Source organism: Fusarium solani (assembly GCF_023522795.1).
Source record: "Fusarium solani strain SB1 chromosome Unknown bctg00000012, whole genome shotgun sequence".
Taxonomy (NCBI): Eukaryota; Fungi; Ascomycota; class Sordariomycetes; order Hypocreales; family Nectriaceae; genus Fusarium; species Fusarium solani.
In genome coordinates this window covers 982,169-1,004,081 of record NW_027072146.1, presented here as the reverse complement: position 1 = coordinate 1,004,081, position 21,913 = coordinate 982,169, and the positions used below count along the sequence as shown (strand labels likewise).

At 50.0% G+C, this 21,913-nt stretch overlaps 8 protein-coding genes across 8 annotated transcripts; 3 read left to right on the top strand and 5 right to left on the bottom strand.

Moving 5' to 3' along the window:
* Positions 1-550: 550 nt before the first annotated feature.
* On the top strand, positions 551-2,033 carry MRS44_016315 (uncharacterized protein; the record flags this gene model as incomplete). The annotated part of the gene is made up of 7 exons (XM_046282072.2): positions 551-758; positions 820-839; positions 896-929; positions 984-1,057; positions 1,115-1,491; positions 1,536-1,631; positions 1,682-2,033. The coding sequence occupies 7 exons, from the start codon at positions 551-553 to the stop codon at positions 2,031-2,033; spliced, it is 1,161 nt and encodes a 386-aa protein (XP_046131118.2).
* A 529-nt stretch (positions 2,034-2,562) lies between these two features.
* On the bottom strand, positions 2,563-3,872 carry MRS44_016314 (uncharacterized protein; the record flags this gene model as incomplete). The annotated part of the gene is made up of 4 exons (XM_065617979.1): positions 2,563-2,734; positions 2,784-3,128; positions 3,180-3,376; positions 3,429-3,872. The coding sequence occupies 4 exons, from the start codon at positions 3,870-3,872 to the stop codon at positions 2,563-2,565; spliced, it is 1,158 nt and encodes a 385-aa protein (XP_065474051.1).
* Positions 3,873-5,231: 1,359 nt separating this feature from the next.
* MRS44_016313 (uncharacterized protein) lies at positions 5,232-6,566 on the bottom strand (the record flags this gene model as incomplete). The annotated part of the gene is made up of 2 exons (XM_046272177.2): positions 5,232-6,305; positions 6,360-6,566. 2 exons carry the CDS (start codon positions 6,564-6,566, stop codon positions 5,232-5,234), a joined length of 1,281 nt encoding a protein of 426 aa, XP_046131120.1.
* A 2,675-nt stretch (positions 6,567-9,241) lies between these two features.
* On the bottom strand, positions 9,242-10,720 carry MRS44_016312 (uncharacterized protein; the record flags this gene model as incomplete). Its single annotated transcript, XM_065617978.1, has 3 exons — positions 9,242-10,252; positions 10,320-10,408; positions 10,462-10,720. The coding sequence occupies 3 exons, from the start codon at positions 10,718-10,720 to the stop codon at positions 9,242-9,244; spliced, it is 1,359 nt and encodes a 452-aa protein (XP_065474050.1).
* A 1,691-nt stretch (positions 10,721-12,411) lies between these two features.
* MRS44_016311 (uncharacterized protein) lies at positions 12,412-12,786 on the bottom strand (the record flags this gene model as incomplete). Its single annotated transcript, XM_065617977.1, has 2 exons — positions 12,412-12,432; positions 12,475-12,786. The coding sequence occupies 2 exons, from the start codon at positions 12,784-12,786 to the stop codon at positions 12,412-12,414; spliced, it is 333 nt and encodes a 110-aa protein (XP_065474049.1).
* A 963-nt stretch (positions 12,787-13,749) lies between these two features.
* On the top strand, positions 13,750-14,712 carry MRS44_016310 (uncharacterized protein; the record flags this gene model as incomplete). Its single annotated transcript, XM_046279555.2, has 1 exon — positions 13,750-14,712. One exon carries the CDS (start codon positions 13,750-13,752, stop codon positions 14,710-14,712), a length of 963 nt encoding a protein of 320 aa, XP_046131123.2.
* Positions 14,713-15,407: 695 nt separating this feature from the next.
* Positions 15,408-17,547, bottom strand: MRS44_016309 (uncharacterized protein; the record flags this gene model as incomplete). The annotated part of the gene is made up of 5 exons (XM_065617976.1): positions 15,408-16,274; positions 16,329-17,224; positions 17,275-17,334; positions 17,392-17,465; positions 17,507-17,547. The coding sequence occupies 5 exons, from the start codon at positions 17,545-17,547 to the stop codon at positions 15,408-15,410; spliced, it is 1,938 nt and encodes a 645-aa protein (XP_065474048.1).
* A 794-nt stretch (positions 17,548-18,341) lies between these two features.
* On the top strand, positions 18,342-21,309 carry MRS44_016308 (uncharacterized protein; the record flags this gene model as incomplete). Its single annotated transcript, XM_065617975.1, has 2 exons — positions 18,342-18,900; positions 18,977-21,309. The coding sequence occupies 2 exons, from the start codon at positions 18,342-18,344 to the stop codon at positions 21,307-21,309; spliced, it is 2,892 nt and encodes a 963-aa protein (XP_065474047.1).
* Positions 21,310-21,913: the final 604 nt, after the last annotated feature.

Here is a 21,913-nt window from a genome sequence, read left to right as displayed (position 1 = left end):
TGCGTGAGAAGCTTCCACGAAATGTTCCAATTTGCTTCTCATCGCTGCGTCTTTCTTGGCTGTCAGTTCAGCCCAGCTCAGATGTGCCAAGGCATACTAGCAGAGTTTCGCCCCTTCTAATAGGCACCAACTTTCAGCTCTGCATCAGGGATTTGGTCATAACAGAAGCCACCAATCTCCAAAATGCCAATCCTTTCCTCGAGGGGATGGCCTGGCATGGGCAGCCCGTCCCGCGCGACCTTGGCCGGTGTAGACTATCCCGGCTTCCCGGAAGCTGGCCGCCGTTCCAAGCCAATGATGCGGGCTTGGCGGTGCAAGCCACTGGCTGAGCGAATATCGACGGCTCCTACTGCACCTCTCGTGCCTTAATCGTCAACAACCGGCGTTTCACGCTAACATTGCACCCAATGCTGCGGCTGTAAGCTATGGCCAGAGCTCGTGTTCAGCAGTTCAGGAGATCATTCCCATCTTTAACCTAGGACTTCTGCATCCCCAAGGTCGAGTTGTTCCTGGCTTCCTCATCTTCGTTTATTTCCGTCATGCTGAAAACATGACGACCTTTCCTACCATCAACGGCACAGAGGTTTTCCGCCTGCCTCCTCCTGACTATGGGCCTCTGAACTTTGACAACCCCAGGCAGCAGAAGAAGCTGGAGCATTATCTGATCTTTGGACTCGGTGCCCCACTGGCATTGATTGCTCTGTTGCAGAGATATTACACCAAGATCTTCTTGTCCAAGGGGTTGCAGATTGATGATGGTAAGTTGCAGAAGTCTAAGAGTATAGTCACAGAGAGCAGAGGTTGATAACCTTATTACAGGGTTCATGTTTCTTGGCTGGGTAACTCTCCTTGATATCCATGATGCCAGACAGATTCTGTTTCTGACTCTTGATAGTTGTTCTCAGTCTTGACCCAAGCTTTGCTCATCGGTAAGTCCCTCCAACTTCTTCGGCCACTTGACTCACCTAACCCCAACTTCACAGCTTCCATCGCACAAGGCGGAATGTGTGCTCACAGCTGGGAGATGAGCCTCGCAGATTTCCAACGATATTCCTTAGTCAGTAAACTTTGCTGCACCGTTCGATCTTCAACCCAAACCTGACTGCAAGCTTAGATAAGTTATCTTTGCGGGCCAATATACCAGCTCTGCAATGGCTTCATCAAGCTGTCTCTCCTTTCCTTCTACCTCCACCTCTCTCCTCAAAGATGGTTCCGGATAGCAGTCTGGCTTACCATTGGCATCGTCACGGCCTACACCGTCATCATTACCTTTATGATGTGGTTCCTTTGCAACCCTCCCCGCAAGGCCTTTGACTTCAAGGTAGAAGGTGGCTCATGCACTGATGCGGCCATTCTATACATGGCTACAGCCGTGTCAAACATTGTCACCGACGTGATACTATTTGTGTTGCCGATTCCCATGGTGTATAATCTACACATGCCCAAGATCCAAAAGCTTGGAGCCATCATCGTTTTTGCAATTGGATCCTTGTAAGTGATTCCAGAATACTGAAGATCTTTTCTGATTCTTGCAGAACCGTTGCCACATCGGTGACCAGACTGGTGTATCTACCCGTGGTGCTAGCCAGCACAGATGTTTCTTGGGACTCTGCACCCGCCAACATATGGACGTACGTCACGCTTTGGCCGTTGGCCTGCACGGTGATGCTGACAGTCGTAGATTCATCGAAGCAAATCTCTTTGTCATCTGCGGCTCCATGCCGACCCTACGCAAGTTCTTTAAGCACTTCATGCCTCGTATTGTGGGATCATCGGGGGCCTCTCACTATGGGACAACGTCCTATGGTCAGCATCAGCAGAGCAACACGCTCAGCCGAGTGCGTAAAGGCCGTAGCCAGTATGCGCAGTTTCCTGAGGATAATGCCACTGAACTTGAGAGATTCTCTGACGATGATAACAAAAATGGCGGGACGGTCGTGGTTGGTAATGCAAGTACCGAAGGGCTACGGGACGATCATAGTGAGAGGGCGATTCTACAAACTCAGACTTTTACGGTTCAGTACTCATCATGAGTCACCGAGTAGCTGAAGGGGGAAGACTCCCATTTCCTACAATGTTAGAATAGTATAAAACAATATACATGTGCGAAAACTTATATCCCTCAGTGACAAAATCTTCTGTCTCCGACCGCGGCCATCTCAAAACGCATTTGATCTCATTGAGAATGAAATGGGCCACTTTGTCTGGGTAGGTTTTTGGGTGGCTCATCAGCTTACACACGAGGATCTGAATCAAATTGTCCCTGTCTGGATGTACGATACTAACACCAAGAGTGAGAGTAACAGAATTAGATGTTGGCCTCTTCACTGTTGGCTACTTATAAATAAGTTGCCAGTTAAGGGTATCTGAGTGGTTAGAAGCTCAAAGTTTGTCATAGCAGCGTTGCGGGAGCTGTATTCTGGCAACGCAGATGACTGGTTCACCATTGCCTCGAGCCCTTATAGTGACTTGTAGATCACAGGTCACTTCTGCCGCGCACGAGCATTCACAAAACCAAGCAGTCCTTGAATCAGCTTTCTTTGCTATATGCCAGCAGGGAGTCTACTTTGAGGCCTCAAGTTCCTCCTTCTCGCTTTCACCAAGCAATCCCAGAGCTTCTCGCCGTGTTGGAGCTGCGGCATCGAAGTAAGGCTTTTCGGCCAACGATGTCACCCTAGTTCCATGTCGTGGCTCCTTACCACTGTAGTCCCAACTGGCATTGTGAATTGTAATACTACAAATGTCAGTCTTGGCTTCCCCATGTGTTGGATCAAGGTACATACCGGTTGTCCCAGAGAACTGAAGTTCGAGGTGTCCACCTCCAGCGCAGCTGGATATCAATGTTCTTCTCGTACACATCGTATAAGTATCCGAGAATGACGTCGCTCTCGGCCTTGTCAAGTCCCACAATCCTATCCGTCATAGCTCGGTTGACCCAAAGGGCCTTCCAACCGGTCGCAGGATGGACTCGAACGAGTGGATGAACACGTTCGATGTACTTGGGACCAGCCTCAGGGTCATCTCGGTCCAGGTAAGGGTGTGCAGACCGATACACAGCAGACCTTCCGTCAATGATCTTGCGGAACTCTGGTGACAGCTTCTCGTAGGCAGCATATCCGCTGGCCCAGCTTTCGACCCGTTAGTATTTGATCATTCAATAGACGTTAAGCAAAACTCACAGAGTGTCACCGCCAACACTGGGAACCGTGTCATTGTGAAGGTGAGTGATTCCAGCAGGCTGGCGCTCGTGGACTAGATCTGTGTGCCATCTTGACGCACCTCCAGGCTGGCGAAAGGTTGCGGGTCGTTCCGTGGCTTGAAGGTCAGGCCAAATGATGGAAACACCTGGAAGGCCTGGAACCTGAGCAACTTGAGGCTGGAACAGAATGTCAGATTACTTGCAAGGACTTTGGCTCCCAAATACTTACATGAACCTCGACCTCCCCGTACCACTCGCCAAGCTCCTTCTGCTGCTGAGGGCTGAGATCTTGGTCTCGGAAGAAGACGACGCTTCGCTCAGCAATCAACAAGGCAAGTTCGTCACGCTGCTCGTTTGTGAGGTCCTTGAGCTGCAGACCCTCGATCTCAGTTCCGATATGGGCAGTCAAGTCGGTAACCTTTGTCGCCGCAGAGAGAAGGTTCTTCTTGGACTTGTCTGCCCTAGCTCCTGCGTCGACATAGTCACGAGGTTGATCACGGATCTTATACACGTCTTGCAGATATAGCGGACGCGAGGGACGATAAGGGTAGCCCTTAGACAGGTCTATGCCTGCCTTTTCAAGTCTCTCCCGAGCCGGCGCGGGCAGCTTGAGAGAGTCCTTGATGGGCTCGGCAACATCTTTGATGCTGGGGTCGATTGGAGCAGGAACCATGGTGCGAGGCGGCTGATTGTTGATTGGAGTATCAGTTGAAGGGATATGATGATCTGTTTGATTGTTCCATCTAATATGGCCAAGCACACGCTTATTTATGGCATAGCCGTTGTTGCATCGATCCCCGGGTTCCCCAATTAAGGTCATCTCGCCATAATGGCACACGATGACCAACATGGTTTGCACGTCATCTCATTGGTTATCGCTTCCGATGCGATATGCAAAACTCATTGCAACATTAACATCTGGCCAGTGTTTTCCACCGAAAATGGCGCGATGAAGGATCTTGACTACAATGGGATAGGCTGGCCTACCCCTCTATAGACACAAGATGGTGTGCAGTCCAAGATTTGTAAGAAGGATCCCCTCTCATGGCTTGCGATTCGGACAGTAGCGATTTGTAATGCAATTTCTGAGAAGTGACTGTGCAATCATACTTGGGCTCTTCGGCCCCGGGCCGAGCAAACGAGACTGTTAAGTACCTATGTGGGAGCCGATGTATGTATCATGCTTTATCGGCCGGAGATAAGGAAAGATACAGCCACGATGGCTTCAAGGTATCTATCTTGAGTGTCATTTTTTCGGATAAGTCTTAATAGACTCGATATTATGGTCCTCTGTGGTATTGGCTCGTTGCCTCTGATATCAAAGCTGTCGTGGACGAACTAAAGTCTTTGGACGCTCCAGCCTTCTTGTAGTTGTAAGTGTCCCAACCGTTCAATATTCTTCCAAACTGGCATACGATGAAACGCAGACAAGGTTTATGCGATGTGACCGTGTGCAGGAGTGATAACAACTTGACCATTTTGAAAATCGTGTTGTTCCTCTTTGCCACATCCTAGACTCAAGAAACCATCGATCCTACGCCACCCAAAAGGTAAACCTATGCAAATGAGGCTCTCCATGGAAATGTTTATCTATGAAAGACCGAGCGACTGCACCCGAAAGCAATTATACATGGATGTACTAAGCATGGGTTGGGGATTACCTTCCTCCAACTATCGCAGGTCTTTATCTTACGCGTGTTTCGAGAAAGCCTTGAGCCCAAGAACTGACTAATTGGGTGAGTATTCGAATCTAGTTACGATAAATCGAACTGCAAAGGGCTTGCAGTATGGTCAACGGACTTACACGATATGCACCCTCAGAACTCCGAGATTATCACCATCTAGTTTCAACGTTCTTGGGACTCGGTTGGCGCGTAAGGCCAACTAATAGCCCAAAAAAGCACCTCAAGGCCATTTGGATGGAAATAGAGCTGTCAGGGAATGAGCACTTTCCGCGATTGCTTCATAACAGCCGCATGACTATTCAATGGCTCTCAATCTAGTCTATCTAGTACATATTAAGACAACGAAATTACAACTTGGCACGAGCTACGCCTGCAAGCTCCTGGCTACCACTACTACGCCAAGCGGCTGTCTCCTTGGGCTTTGATGTCTTCCACTGCCACTTGGGCTCTGACTGCTTCTCCTCTACCAACAGCTTCTGTACCCATTGTCCGAAAATAGGAAGCATCTTGAAACCATGTCCCGAGTCACCGGAGAGAACAACCAGTGAAGAGTCGGTTCCAGGTACAAAGTCAATGATGTAGTCCGAGTCATCCGTGTCAGCAAACCAGCACAAATGTCTATCAATCAACGGACGATCCGCGAGTTGTGGGAATACCTCCCTTAGGAGTCTTCGGATGTGCACCTCATCCTCCTCAGGGATGAACTGGGACTCGGAAAGCTCTGAGTACGGAATTGAGAGGCCATCCTGAGACCAAGCGTAGTTGGTGTAAGCACCTCCCATGTGGCAGAACTTGAGCTTGTTGGTGGCCTTGTCGGGCTCGAAGAAGAAGGCAAGATCCCGCACATTGGTGACGGGGATGCCTCTCAACGCGTCGGCCTCTTCAGGAGTCAGCTGGATGTGTGCGACACCCCAGCAGCGACCTGTCATTTGCTTGCCCATGCGAGGAATGAGATTGGAGGCATCGGCACCCAAAGCCACGATAGTCTTGTCGGCAAGATAGATTCGGCCTTCTCGGGTCTTTGCTCCAATACATTTGGTGCCGTTTCGACTCGATGCGTAGAGCAGAGACTCAACTTCTCCCTTCTGACTGCCAAGCTGGAACTTGACACCCAACTTGACACACTCTGCGTACACGGCACTCAAAGCGTTGGCAGAGTGACCGTACCCCGCCAGCTTGTTAAAGTAGCCAGCCCAGCGTTGCACATGATGGAATGCAGGAACCAGCTTCTTGATGTCGGCATTTCCGTTTACGCGCTGCACCTTGCCATTGAATGCGGAATTGTCCCGTACAGATGCGTAATAGCTCTCGAGAACCTGTTTTGTCTGGTCGGGCGCGTTGTTGGATCCGACGTTGAGGAAGCCCGTCTCGTGGTAGTGCGGTTTGTACAATGGCTCAGTCTGCCATTTCCGGATGGCTTGCTACTCGAATGCATCAGCAAAGTGTGCATGGCCAATGCAATGCAGAAAACTCACCAGAGCCAGCTCGGTGTAGAAGGGATCGGCATACTCGGCTCGGATCACCTTGTTGAGATCGTTGGCTGCTGAGAAGCGACTGGGGACCTCGTGGTCCTTTTCCAAGACGGTAACGTCTGAGTAACCATTCTGGGCCAGGTGGTAAGCGGTCGCTAGGCCAAAGCAGCCTCCACCGAGAATCAGGACGGGTCGTGATGTGTCAGCCATTATGATCTGTGATGGGACGTAAAGAAGAGATGCTGAACAACAGCAAGAGAAGTTCAGCGGAGGGTCAGAGAGGGGATTTATGTTCTCGTCATCATTGGTTTCCGACTTTTGCTGGCCATGAAAGATAGGGAGGGACTCGGGATGCCAGCCGATATCGCCGCCTTCATCGTGGTTCCGCCACCGCTGGTTGGACAGGCCTGTAGAGGTGCATGCTTGTTTCCCCTCCTCTGTCAACTTAGTTAGCGTAGCCGACGATTCCAAGTCGAGAAGAATCGACTCCACCACCTGTCGGCGCCCTCCCCCGCTTCTTCGCCACTCCCAGCCTCCTACTACCCCGGATCGGAGAAGATACACCAAGCGCGATAGCCGAGGCGCGGGAAGGAAACCGAGTCTTTGGCTGGTGAGAGAAGTCTTAAGAGTTCCGAGTTACCCAAACTCGAAGGCAGCGTATTTTACATCACAAGATAGTATCTACAAATTTAACCCGAAGCACGTCCAACAAGTCTCCTTTGAGTTCATATCAATGCAGCTGCCGGCGCTTAGTTTCCGGTTCCTTTATCACCCAGATGCGGCTGGTACTGCCCCGGACGGTCCCCACTGGTCATCTGGTCTTTCGGCGTCTCCTCATCGGCAGAGAAGCCGGTTGCTCCACCCATCAATGTTTATTTGCCGAATGACGAGTTCAAGCTTGGACTGCCGGTGTCCATAGTTGAGCCCCAAGAGAGATGTCGTCTGATATAGGGGACTGTGATTCAAGCAATTGGGTGGGACTCACTCATATCTTGAAATGGGTGATAGGCCAGATGTGAAACGCACATAGGGTTGCCAGAGTGTGCCAATTGGAGTCGACATGTTGCATGCACTTCTTTCCGGTCTCCAACATGGAGCATGCCTAAGTGATAGTCAGTTTCGGAAAGTGCTAGATTCCAACTCCAGCGTTCAGAATAGGCGGGTCAAGTCGGTACATCTCGCGATCAACCTGACTGACAAACCCATGCACGCGGTACACATGATCCGAACTTTTCTTCATTTGGGCATACAGAAGAATGTATCAACACATTGCTTTTGCCTACAAATGCTCACGCCAAGTGTGGTCCTTTCTGTGGCTACGACCGCCTTCAACAGTGGCGCTCGTGACTACGGAATACGACCCGAGGAGACACGTCAATCTCCGAATGGTCACTGATAGCATCGTCTCTCACCTACTTCTTATGATGCGTTATTGAGATCACATTGGCTTTCAAAATGGCATGAAATGGTGGGTAAGAATCTCACATCGAAAAGTGATTGACCACTCGATTTGGTCAGACACAATTACCTTCGAACGCTATTACGCAAATTCGCTTGATATTAGTATAATAAGAAAAATCTAGGCTTTATGTCTCCCGATCCAATGACAATTGAGCTTAACTTATGTTACTATATACGAGTGTCAACGAGGACCATCGGAGAGGGTTGTGTTGCTTCCACCCTGATTATGCCTGGGTGAGAATGTTTGTTGAAAGGAGCAGATGTTTGAGCGCATGAAACCACTCGATTAACACCAGCTTTAACACTGAATCATAGACATATGACCTGCTACTCTTGGACCTCGTAGCCTCTGGTTCTTCTATTATCTTTGCATCTCAGGGCATGCTCTTATCTAGGGCATCGGGACCAGTAACCGAGATCCTAACAAGCAGCTTATCCTTCCTGAATCCATGGCACAACTATAATTTATAAAGCTTTCCAAAGCATGATATCAACTCCCAAACCCCAATCTCTTCTCGCAACCCGCTGTGAACTTGGGACCAAGCTGCGCTTCTTCAACGTGCTACTGACGACCACGTTCTGCTGGGCGATGTGTACGTACCCGGACCCGCTTAAAGACGAAATCCCGTCCTTCCGAAATTGGCTAGACTGAATTACGTGAGCAATGGAACCCACCTCGAGAAAAGTGGATACTACACCAGTAAAAATGCTTTCAAATTCCAGCAAGAAGATATCCGAAGCTTCCCCGACGCGCCCATCGATAAAAGCATAACCCCGCCTTGCATCTGCTTCGCCTGAGAAAAAACAGTTGCCTTTCTGTTACGTAAGCCCGCGCCCTCTGATTGGTCGAGCACAGGCCAGCTTGTGGTCCGCGCGGTGATATTTATAACCGGCTTTGTGCCGCTTCCCTTTGTAGAAAACAAGGCTCTTTATTATCCTCTTTCGTATGCTCGAGACGGTGCAAAATAGCTGTTAGTCACACTTTCTGTGGCTTCATCTTCACTCAACCGTGACGCTCGCATCGAAGCCATTTGCCCACGGACATTTTGTATGCATCATCAGCTTCTTTCCAAGAGCGAGGCAGTGATGCCCAAAACCATACCCAATTCTACTCTACGGTACTTATAATTCCCACCTGCCGATGATGGAACTTATGGGCTGTCTGCTCCCTGTCTCTGTCAACATTTGTGAATAGAGTCAAGCTTGACCGCCACTGTGCTGCACTCATCGACTTTGCCCTGTGTTCGCGTGGTCCACTCGTTTTTCATTTTTAAAATTTTAGGTAAAGACTGATCATGTTATGTACGGTTAGACTACCTATGTACTCTGAAAATACTGAATATTCTTGAAATGAGTGGGTTCGAAATGAAACAAGTATTGACATGAATTGCCTCAGAGGGCACAAAGCATCAGTCATCAGCTGCCTAGCTCGCAAGCAAAACAACAGGCTCCCCGTTCGTGACATTGACACAAACCCGGCCATCATTGTCTGAAGTATACGAACCTTGTCCAAAAACATTGTTCCATGACTTGTTTGGCCTTTGTGTGTAGAAGCAATACTGACCCGACCAGCCCTGGCCCCGATTGGTGGTGAGAACGACGAGGTTCCCCCCGGCACGGCTCCATGCGTAGACGTTATTTTCCACAAACAGATGCTTGTGGTCATTCCCGCCAAGACCTCCAGCCTTTGATCGTGCATTGGAAAGACGAGAGATGGCTTGGTACAAGTCTGCATTGGTGTTGAATCCACTTCGCCAGAGATCCTCCCGATTCGCTGGATCATTCCCTCCCGCATAGCCCTGTTCGGTTCCGTAGTAGACAATGGGAATACCTCTGGCGAGAATGACATGGGCCAGGGCGTTCTTGAGAAGGGAAACGTCGTTCTTTCGGTTTAGCCATCGAGCATTGTCGTGATTATCCAAAAAGGTACCCAATACAGTAGGATCAGGGAATTTGGCGCTGATTTCATCATGCATGTTGACTAAATCCTGAGACGATCCTTGCTGCTGGTAGAATCTGTTCATCGGATAATAGATGGCGTAGTTGAGAAGGCCAGGCATGACACTAGCATATCCAGCCAGATAGTCTGGGTTCCCATCAAAAACCTCTCCGATCGAGTATACTCCGGCAGCCGATTGAAAGCCGGGCCAAAAGTCCTTTTCGACGTGTTTGACTGTGTCAATCCGGATACCATCGAACTGGTACTCCTTCACCAACCACTTGATCCAATTCTGGTAAAGAGTGCGGATCTCGGAATTCTCCGTCTTGACATCAGGGAGGCCAGCGATGCTGCAGACCTCGATGCTTGTTTGGTCGGAGTAGTTAATCTCGCATCCCGAATGGTACGAGCTTTGCTGGTTCAGAGGCTCAGGCTTGTGGCCCCCAATGTTTGGGCCCATGTGGTTGGCGACCACATCAACCATAACATAGATTCCCTGTACATGTCAGTATTGGGCCTGCTAGAGGACATGGAATTGTCACCTTTTGGTGGGCTGAGCTGACCAGGCTCTTCAAGTCTTCAGCTGTCCCATACTTGGAGTTGATGGCATACAAATCGTCGGCCCAATACCCATGGTATCCATTTGGAGTATCTAGGGACATGGTTATTGACTGAGATGATTATATATGGACCGTGCAGGCTTACTAGAGACAACCGGGGTGATCCAGATGGCATCAAAGCCCATGCCTTTGATGTAGTCAAGCTTAGACTCTAAGCCTTTGAAGGTCCCGCCGCAGTAGGAGCCCAAGTCTGAGCATGCGCCTCCATTATCAGTGGAGCTGCGAGCGATCCGATCGGTAAGAACAAAGTAGATGTTTCGAGATTTCCAGGCAGCAGCATCTGCTGCAAGAGCAGTTGGACATATGCTGGCAAAGACAGCAGCCAATGCATAGAAGGGCTTCATCTTGGCTGGGACGAATGATTGCTGAAGACGAGGTATTCTGTCTTGCACTCAGGCAGCGGGATGCGTGGCACTCATGAGCATCTAAATACTTGGATCTCATGTCTCTAATACACTCGTCCACAAGAGTTGAATGTCACGAGCCCCTGTCATGAGCGTGGGAGCCAATCCGGTTTAGCCTTCATCATCTGGGGTTGGATGCGCGAGAGGGCCCGATTCGCTTGAAAGCGACCGAGCTCAAGACGATGGAATGATTGGTGCTTACTGCGGGGTACACTAATAGAATCTCGTTTCGAGTTAGATTGCCCACCCAATGACGATGTGTGTTACAGGGGTGCAAGGCGTCGTGGTTCATCCCATTGGAAACATTCGACAGGCTGTTGCATCAAGTGCGTCCCTGTATTCTCATCGGCCCGAAGCCCAACGCATAATCATGTGAGGTTAATATGAGCTCGGCGGGCCTGCTGAAAGTGGTTACATACCCAGGTGTAGGTGTGCTATTGGCTCGATGCCGGTCCGACGAGATTTCCCCCACGGGGTATGCAAGGCCAGGATCGGCAATGATCAAGAGAGAAGGTTGAAAGAGTAAGGAATATCAAGGAAGGTTACAAATTTTTACATAAACTGGGAAGGAAAGAATGATTCTGCATCCTGGACAGTGCTTGGCACCGTTTGCTGGGATGTTGATGGCCTCATTTCATGTCTTTAAGGAACTCCCCTCAAGCGTGGAAGCTCCGCAACCCTTGTAGAGTTTCCGCCGATCCCGTCGAATAACCTTTCAAGTGACTGTACTATAAATCGGCCCTTAGATCCCTGCTACATATAATTCGGGCCGCTCCTAAGAAGAGGTGGGTTTGGGTTGCAATGAGTTCTTCCCCAGACTCATGTTTCGGCCTCGGCTCAAAGAACAAGTCTACAAAGAATGACAGCTGAAAGTGAGAATATTGGCAACAGTAGGGACGCCAGAGTATGGTGTCATGTTTGTACGCAAAATAACTCATGAATGACCCCGCTGTGAATCCAGCCGGACAGGCTCGGCTCTAAGATATTCGTTCTTTGGGAATAGATACAATTATACAGTCAGGGTATACAAGAGAAGGCGACTGTTAACTTGATGAGAGAGCGTTTATCTACTAGGAAGAGTCTTTTATATTCAAGGGCATTCAATAGCACTCAATAAAATGGTTAGTTCTGCTATCAGCTGCTGCTATTGCTTCCACCTTCTGGGCCGATAACTCTATTCAGCTTGCAGAAGAGGCACACACTCACCTAAATTTGCGACTATCAAATAGCCAACATGTTCTCCAAAGCGCATCTCTATGCTGGCTGTTGGCCGAGGCAAAGCGAACCCTGTTCTGATTGACCTTGCTACAAGGACGGAGCCGGAGATTTGAGGCAGCACCCGAAGGGCACGAAGGATAAGTAGAGTCTCAGTTGTATATAGATTGAACTACTGCACAATACCATTCATGAATCCAGGTCTATTCCTGTTTTTGATGACCAAACCCCTACCAGATATTGGCTCTATGGCCTTCACAATGCCGCAGCAGTTCGGCGGCAATGACATCTCCCGGTCTGAAACCTGATTTCATATACAAAATGCTTGTTTTCACCCTCTATCCATAGCTCGCTGTCATTTCAATCTCAACATCGGTATCCAGTGGAAGTTGGTAGACAGCCACACAAGTCCGACACTAAGGAAAGCGGTTGTCAGTCTAGACTCAGTCCAAGAGCTGATTAATTTTGACCAAACTCACGGGCTTGGGGTCTTTGGGGAAGAACTCATCCCAGGCAATATTGACGGCGTCGAAATCCTTCATGTTGGCCAAAAAGATATTTGCCTTCACCACACGATCCATCCCACTACCAGCGGCCTCAAGTACGGCTTGAAGGTTCTTGAGAGCCATGCGTGCGCGATCCGTTACCGTCCCTGAGACGAGTTCATCAGTTGCTGGGTCAATTCCGATGGTGCCACTGCAGTACACCATTCCGTTGAACTTGACGGCTTGGGAGAATTGGGGAAGGGGTGCGCAAGCCGCAGGAGTAACAACAGGCTCTCGATACGACATGGTGCGCAATTTGAGGGAAAGGAGATAAATTAAGAAAAAGGTTCGATATGGGTAGATAATAGGAAACTGGGTAATGAGTAAATATGCACGAAGAACTCAGCTAGCGGTGATCACCTGCTATCTGGACCAGATGGGCCAGCTGCCAATTTGACATCATGTTCTACCCCTCTATTCCTGGAGATGTGCATCCTCCGTGACCCATTGCTAATATTGCCTTTCATTTTACCTCATCATTGGCTTATACTTCATAGAGTGGATGGGCCATTTAGAGCCGATGCCCGCATCCGGGACTGGTAAAGCAAGAGACTCCGAGATCTGACCCACAGAAGCCGCAACGTTTAGCTTGCATGTGGGACAATAACTCGGAGTTGCTTGAACAATGAGCCCATTGATGAGTCAGTTTGACCACGCTTACGTATCTTTCCCCTTACTCTACAAGAGTGAGGGGTTTGAGGGGATAGAGTAGAGGCGCATGTAGCCTCTGCCCTGCGAAGAGAGAAAAGGCAACGTTTACTAACGCATTAACCTAGAGCATGGTAGGAAAAGCAGCTAGGGCATCATAGAGATGTGAGAAAAAGAACTTGTTGGCCAGCCCCTACGTTCATTCTGGGACATGGTAGGAGCCTGGAGCACGAGCAAATGACTCGGAAGCCTTCAATCGTGGCAGCGAAACACCATGAAGTAATTATAGGATACGATCCAAGAACTGAGATGAATCTACTATGGAAGTTAGTAAAATATAGCTCAATGAACGAGCAGAAAGGACTGGAAGTATTTAGAGACAGCATCTCGGATGCAGGTCTTGAGCCATTCAAGACTACATTCACCCCTTCGGGCCCAGCTAGTTATCAGTAAGCACCAAATTGGGGTATGTTAAGACCAAGGTTTAAAAACACCAGGTCACCCCGACCAACCTTCCGATTTATCTCCCTTCAACATATATTCTCTATTCAGAAGTCCACCATGTCGAATTTCTATGAAATCGCCGCTCTTGCCGTTCAAGCTCGGAATCGCATCCGCCATCACATCTACGAAACGCCCCTCATTCCAGCGAGGAAGACGGGGCAAGACTATGGCGCAAAGGTTCTCTTCAAGGCGGAGAACTTTCAGCTTACTGGATCCTTCAAGCTTCGGGGTGCCATGTCCAAGATGTCAGCCCATACCGGACAAGGGCCGCTCATAACGGCATCCTCTGGCAACCATGGGATCGGTGCCGCCTTGGCATCTCAAGCCCTTTCAAAGAAGCTCACTGTTGTGCTACCAGAGACGGTGGTTCCTGCAAAGCTTGAAAAGATCAAATCATACGGCGTTGATGTGATATTGCACGGTGCTGAGACAGGTCTGGCTGAGCAGCACGCACAGCAGCTAGCTGCTTCTGGAACATACACATACATCTCGCCCTACAACGATAGCGACATCGTTTCTGGCCAGGGTACCATTGGACTAGAGATCCTTGAGCAGTGCGACAAGGTAGACTGCGTCTTCATCTCCATGGGCGGCGGCGGATTGATTAGTGGCATTGGGTCTGTCATCAAAGCCTTCAGCCCTCAGACCAAAGTATACGGCATTGCTGCCATCAACTCGATGGCATTGGCTGCTTCCATGAGCGCTGGTCGAGTAGTTGAGACGGAACACCTGCCCACCCTCGCTGAGGCGGTAGCAGGGGGTATCGACGAAGACACCATCACTCTGCCGCTAGCAAGCTCGGTGGTAGACCACGTTATCGAGTGCGACGAAGAAGATATTATTGCGGGCCTGAAGGCTCTTGCTTTTGACGAGAACATGATTGTTGAAGGTTCTGCCGCTCTAGCCCTTGCAGGCTTCAATAAGGTTGCCAAGGACATGGCGGGGAAGACCAGTGTTGTTCTTCTGTGCGGCGGCAATTTTGATCAAGGTGCTGTATCAAAGGTGATCTATGACTCTTAAGAATATCGGTTTGGTGGGAAAAGGATGGCAAGCGCGGTTTTGGAGAAAGGAATTCATTAGGTGGTATAGATAATAGATGATGGTTGCATACGCCATACCTTCAATGTCTCGATGTTGTAGACCAGACATTTCTTCCATGATATTTCTAGCTCACCCTTCTGCGTCGAAATTGCAGAGTATTATTGTCCACTTGATCCTCTGGAAGGGTGTGAATATGACTGTCATCATGGGGCCATTTTGTGCATGCACTGCCGCCCACTTGGCGACGCGATAGTTACCCTCTTTAGTGTGGTTGGTGTGGAGAAACCTCGGAGTCTCTTGCCTGGAGAGTCTATTTCTCTGACAACGGAGGATCAGCATAACTACCTCGCAGTTGGATGCCTCTTATCAGAGGAGGGTTTTCTGCTCAGAGCTAAGATTTTATGCCGCGTTGGATTTGGTGGTGTCATCGTGCCGAAGGACGTGTTCCTGCTGCTTCGCTGCAACTTGCTTGAGTGTCTATGGGAGAAGCGAGGCGGCGGCACTTGAGGCACCTACAAGGTGATTAAACTCTAGGCAACAACTGACTAAATAGTGTCATAACAACCATTTGGAATCCGCTTGACTGGCGGCCTTGGCATCGCTGAAGCCAATAAGCTAATGCACAATCTCAACAACTCCCATTGGTCTCGGAGAAAGATCTCGTCAAACACCAACTAGGTTGGCAACACATGTATCCCAATGCTATCAAAAGCTTGGGTCCAAGTAACAGATCCTTCTCCTTTCTCTTCTCGACTGTCCACTATCTCCCAGATCTGTTGCACTATGCTCCATTGCTTATCAATATTGGCGATCCTGTACAATTGCATGCGTGCCCACCACCTTCGCCAAACCTCACGCCTGAATCTCACAGCGTTGGAAGAAGCAATCAACGCCGGCCAAGTGAGGGGCGCCATTTTTGGCTCTTCATATGCAGTGTCGAATGCCAACTTTACATCTTCAGTTGCTTGCATATGCTCCGCCACGCATTCGACCTCTTGGACGAGATCCTCAGGTGAGCAATCCTGGATGCGAGTGTAATAGTAGATGAGCGCTGCACTGTGCCAGGCTTTGGCTTGGTGCGTCAAAATCGTGAACCTCAATTCATCGCCCCGCGGGATTGATGATATCTTCTCGGAGTTGAATCGCCAGGCCTGGAGCCTGTTTCCAACCTGTTCACACTTCTCCAGAAAGTCATCCGGCATGGATTCTCCTTTTTCGCGGAATCGTGCCAGATGCTCGGCCAATTGACATGTTTGGTAGATCAGCATGGCTATATCAGGTGTGACACCGTACAAGTACTCATAGCTGCCACTCCGCTCTATAATCGTGCTGTCCTCTGCGGTGGACTTGGCATCACAACTGGGCCAAGGTGATGTGGAGGTTTGGAAGGTGAGCGTGCGAGCCAATAATGCTAGAAAGGCCCCAATCTCGTTGAGCTGTCTTGATTGACGGCTCATAATCTTCCATCGACGGCGTAGACTGCGGAGCTGGGCTGCGGCATTGAGATGAAAGCGAAAGTCATCGCCCTCTCCTGACAGTACCTATGTTGCGTCAGCAGGGCTCATCTAATTATCTCAACCCAGGCCTGGACTGACTCCTATAGTGATGAGAGATAGCACTGCAACCATCAAAATCTTATAGTTTGCAGCAGGAGCTGCCTGTTGAATGGCACCCTGCAGTGCCTGAATGGCGTAGTATCGATGCTTGACACCCATCTCCCGATGATTGGGCTGCAGTTGGTCGCAATTCCATCGGTGAAAAGCAGAGGCGGCTACCAGAGAATGAGAAAGAGCAGAATAGACTTTTGCTGTCGGTGTTTCCGTATCCCATGCACGATATGAGACTCCTTCAAGCGCCGTGGACAGATACAAGGTTCGGAAGGGGTTCCCGGAATGATCTATCGGTTGGAGAAGATCTGCCACATGTAGATTGTAATGGTTCATGAGCGAATCGACCTCTGTGCTCCCAAACAGCGTTATCGAGATGTGTTTTGGTAAGTGTGTATCGATTTTAGGCAGGTTCACTATAGCACCTGATGCTGGTGTCAATTCGTCAGGGTCAAAAGACGCTTGCTGATCGTTTGATTCCTCATCGGCTGGTGGTAAGTAACAGAGGGGGCTTAATTCACTTGACGAGCTTTCGAGCTCTAAGACCGAGGAGGAGTAGGGGAGACCAGAGTCGAATGGCCACCACTGCGTCGTGTCTGATGTCGATTCAGTGCCAAGTAACTGTGATTCAAGTGGTGGGATGCTTTGGGCCATCAACTGGTGTCCTTGGCTTTCATCTTGAAAATTAGATTCCAGTGGGACTATGGGCGTGGGAAAAGTCTCTGGTTGCGTAGTGGATGCGTCCATTCGAGGCGTAGCTGCTGGTCTGGCTGGGAACGCGGAGAAGGGACCTTGTTGAGATGATAGGCCTGACTCGGTATCGTGGTCAATGGCCGATAGAAAGTTGTCGATAGTTGCTGATTCATACAGATTGCAAGTCTGATCTATGAAAAAGGGTCAGTGAATGAGCCAGAGTATCAGTGATGATGCATACCAAGTCGAAGGCTACGGCGTCCTTGAAGGCCAGCTCCCGACACCGCCTGTCCTAGCGAGTCTGAAACCCATTGTAGCCTGATTCCATAGCCTTCACAGACTATCCCCCTTCTCTCACAGTTTTTGCACGCTGTTGGTCGAAGATCACATCGGACTTTTCTCTTCTTGCATGTCCAGCAGCTGCCAAGCTGACTATCAGTACTCGAAGACGTAATGTGAGCACATCAACATACCCGGTGAAGGTCATAGCACGTGGCTGTGATCGAGGAGGCATGGTTAAAATTATTATCTCCTCTTAAGCCGGCTGTGCCGCTGTTTTCCCTTGTATGATTGACCATCCTGCGGGAGATTTGTTGGAGATGATTTGGGAATGGCCAGTCACACACTTTACCTGAATGGTCTTGATGGGTGCCTGAGGCCACAGCCCACGAGTCAGCCACTGTTTCTGGGCGGCCCTGCTCAAGGAACCCTCTATCATTGTTCCTTGTTTATTTACATAGGTAACCTAGGTTCGAAAGCAACTGAAGATTAGGATTGGCCTAATTTGGCAGCCAAGTGGCCATTTTGGGTCAAACAATAGATATACACACTGCTACGCACACTTGACCAAGGTGTCCATGGCCAAGAGAAGGGGCCATGACGGCTGTTCCCACATCTGTTCAGGGTTGACATCAAGACCCGTTGACACTATCGCGAAAGCCAATTTCCAGCATTGATAGGTGTACCTCGAACTTTTTCTCAGATAGCGAGACACCGCCTTTACAAATAGTTATCAAGGCTCGTATCGCCCTCACCGCACAATCGGCATGTTTCAAGTCAATAAGACAAAGACCGCTTGGCAATCAATTAACTCTCGTAGCGGGCTGCATGGACCCTGCTAGCAGTGGAACTAGACACGCATCAAGGTTTGCATCGGCGGAATTGTGAGCACAAAGACGTCATAGCCACTGGTGCCAGCCCCAATATTAATAAATATTGGGCCCCCCAATAAATACGATGATGATGCTGACCAACCGCGACTTGCTTCCCCTCTGACGATTCCCCCGAAGCGAGTGAGCAGCATGAACAATGGCAGATTCTCAAGAGGAACCGTTCAAACAGCCTCGACGGCGACAACTTCCCAAGTGGCTGGACCACTTCAATCTCCATGACCTCAAAATCTTCTTCCGCTGCTGGGCCGCGGTGTGGATTTCAATGCTTCTTATCTTCATTGATCCAGCACTCCAGAGCATCGGCCTAGCCTCATTCCTTGCCGCCATTCTCTTGTTCATTGTTCCGCCGGGTAGCATCTTGTTCGTCTACCTGCTAGCTGCCCTCTCGCTATTATTCGGCATGTGTCTTGCCTGGGCTTGGGGTCTTCTCACGATGAAGGCCGCGTTTGCAGCGAGACCCAATATCACCATGCATGCCAGGCTTGCCGCGTTGCAGGAACAAGCTGTTGCAGCGGCAAAGATATCTGGCCAGAGCGTGGTATGGGAGGCACAGAAGCTGGTTCACAAAGGCTTCCTGATCGACGCACATGTAGTAGTGGTTTTCTACGTCATGGGCTGCTTCTTCATCTACGTCCTGGCACGGTTGAGATGCTCAAACCCCAAGCTCATTGTCATGCAGATCTTTTGGCACAATTGTCACCGATCATCTTCATACTCGTGGGCCCCCAACGGTTCCCAGCTTCCTGGGCAGCAGTTTGGCCTCGGTTCTAGTGAAGCCGGGTGCTGTCGGCGCTGGACTTGGTGCAGCATGCTGTGTTCTATTCTTCCCCCACTCAACATCATACGTGGTACTGGGTCAGGTAGAGAAGCTCGTACGCATGACAGATGAGGCGTTGGACTCGACGCGCAAACGTCTAGCCGATCAACACGTTTCCCTGGCTGAGCTAAGAGCAACCCGAGCCAACATGATTACCGTTTTCAAAGCCATACAACCATCTCTCGCCTTTCTCCCTCTCGACTTCTCTCGTGGAAGATGGAATTCAGACGATATTCATGGCTTGCAGGGGCGTGTTCGAGAGGTCATGTTTGCGAGCCTGTATTTGATCGACTTCCACATCGCCAGGATACGGGCAGCTCAAAAGCAGGAAGAACACTTGGTAACGCGTCACGACAAAGGCGGTGGGCGAGCTATAGAGAAAGAAGGGTATGAAATTGGCCAACGACACCGGTTTGAGAGCGCCAACCTGATGGAGGCCCTCCAAACACCCGAGACCGCCGCAATACGCTCCCGAACAAGGACGACACTGGAACAGACCACCTCTGAAGTGCTACAAACAGGCTCCGAGGCTATCAAGCTCGCCAGCGACTACATTCATGCTGTAAACTCATGCCGATGGTTTGGAAAACCCTCTCAGTCTCAATTTGACGAGTTGGCACGCCATATGCAAGACACTCTCGCCACCTCCCATGCTGCAAGGCAAACCTGCATTGTCAACACCACAAAAGGCGTCCTTGAAACTCATGCCGAGTTGTTTGACGAGAATGGTCGACTTAAGCATAACGAAGGCACCGATAATCTGTTTCTTCCTGGTATCGTCATTTCCATGGTGGTTGAGGAGCGGATTTTGAACATGGCAGAAGCAACAGAGAAGCTCCTTGACTACATTCTCCAACTGTCGCAGATACGAACCACTCATCGCATCTGGATCCCTTATCGTTTTCAATATGCCATTTCCTGGTTATTCAACGGGCGGCTTACCATTCCAGTCTCTGGCACATCAAACGAGGACGACCCTGGCTTGACCAAGGACCCAGCTGTGTTCGATGAGCAGACAAAGGAGGCTCGAAGACGCCTGGAGATTAGCCGAGTGTACCAAGGCTCGTCGTCTCGCAGAAACCCTTTGAGCCGTGTGCTAATTGCAACTTACGGATGGCTCACAAACCCCGCTGGCATGTTCGCATTTCGGATGGTTATTGTGACCATTGCAACGTCCATTCCCGCATCACTTCCTCGCACCGCGGGCTTCTTTTATCGAGAAAAGGGCATCTGGGCCGTCATCAGCGCTCAGACATGTCTAGTTGTGTATCTGGCAGACTTCACCTTTTCCCTAGTTGCGCGGATACTGGGGACAGTCCTTGGCGGCGTAATGGGCATGGTAGCATGGTATATCGGATCTGGCCATGGCCCAGGGAATCCCTATGGTATGGGAGCCATCACAGCTGTGATGCTTGTTCCACTAATGTGGTGGCGAATCTTTCTACCCCCAGCGTACGCCCAGGCGAGCATCATGGCTGGAGCCACCTTTGCCCTCGTCGTTGGTTTCAGCTGGGATCATGACCACATTCAACAATATGGACTTCCAGGCAAGGGTGAAGTTGCATTCTGGAAACGGCTAGTTACCGTCTTGATTGGATTCGCTGCCGCATTCATTGTGCAGCTTTTTCCGAGTCCTCCCTCGGCTACGACTCATGTCTGCAAGACACTCGCAAACTCTGTCCGGACACTTTCTGATCACTACGCCCTCCTCATCTCTCACTGGGGTCGAGCGGATCAAAACCCAGCACTCAGCACGGTAGCAGAGGAGGTATCTATCGAGGTATCAGAGGTCCTTATGTCGCTCAGTGCTTCGATTGGCCTTCTCAAGGGCGAGCTCAGCTTCGGACCATTCAATCAACAAGTCCTCGTACAAGCACAAGAGCAGTGTCAGTACATGAATCAGGCTCTTGGAAGTCTTCTCAAACTAGCGGGCTCTCTCCCAAAGGAACTACAGGAACGACTCGTTCGCACGGCCGGCATCCTCGATGACCGTTCCATTGGAGACATCATGGCCGTCCTTGGCATTATTGAGCAGGCTTTCAGGACGGGTTCCCCTCTGCCAGAGAGGCTGCCTGCACCTCTCGTCCGCCGGGCCATCGAGTCGTACCTCGCCCAGGGCGGCGATGCCATCTTGACCACGACACTCGTGAAGGACGAGAACCACCGACGATATTGCGTGGCAGTAACTCTGTATCTGAAGTTCCTGACCTCCATTGACGACTTGCTATTGGTCCTCAAGGCGGCATTGGGGGAGCGACATATCATCTACCAGTGGGAGGACGCCTGAAATCTCAGCTGCATTTTCCATTCTGCCATTACGTCGATACTTGGTATTCATTTGAGTTAAACTGAGTCCTATTGTCACTGAGACCTTGAGTAGTTCATGATCTCAGCCATTTATAGCTACGTAATCGGAATACTTACTACCTCAGTCGGATGCAGTCTGCACAAAACGGCCACGCTTTCAATCTCGCCGCATTTTCCTACCAAGCGTGCCTCGAGTTTCAAGTATTCCAGAGTCCAGCTCTTCTACTTACCACCAGCCATTAAGCATCATCAACCTAGAGGCGAAATTGGTCAGCGGAGAGAATATAGACCCAAACTTAGCCAAGCGTATTGTCAAACAATTGTCTCCATAAACCTCGAAGCTAATGGGCAATGTTAGCATGCCTTGCCCATAATCTGGCCGTGGATGATTCACTACCACTCCATCATCGGCCTAGTTACGTGTTTGGTCCTAACAAGAGCCCACTCGGCATCATCGGACAACATGTAGTCCCAGCAGAATGACTCCAGCTGTTCTCGTGTCGTAAAGAGATTGTGGCCTTGACAGGGGAGACCCTGGCCTGTCAAGGGCCGGGCCGGAGGAATAAGACCTCCGGGACTTAGAT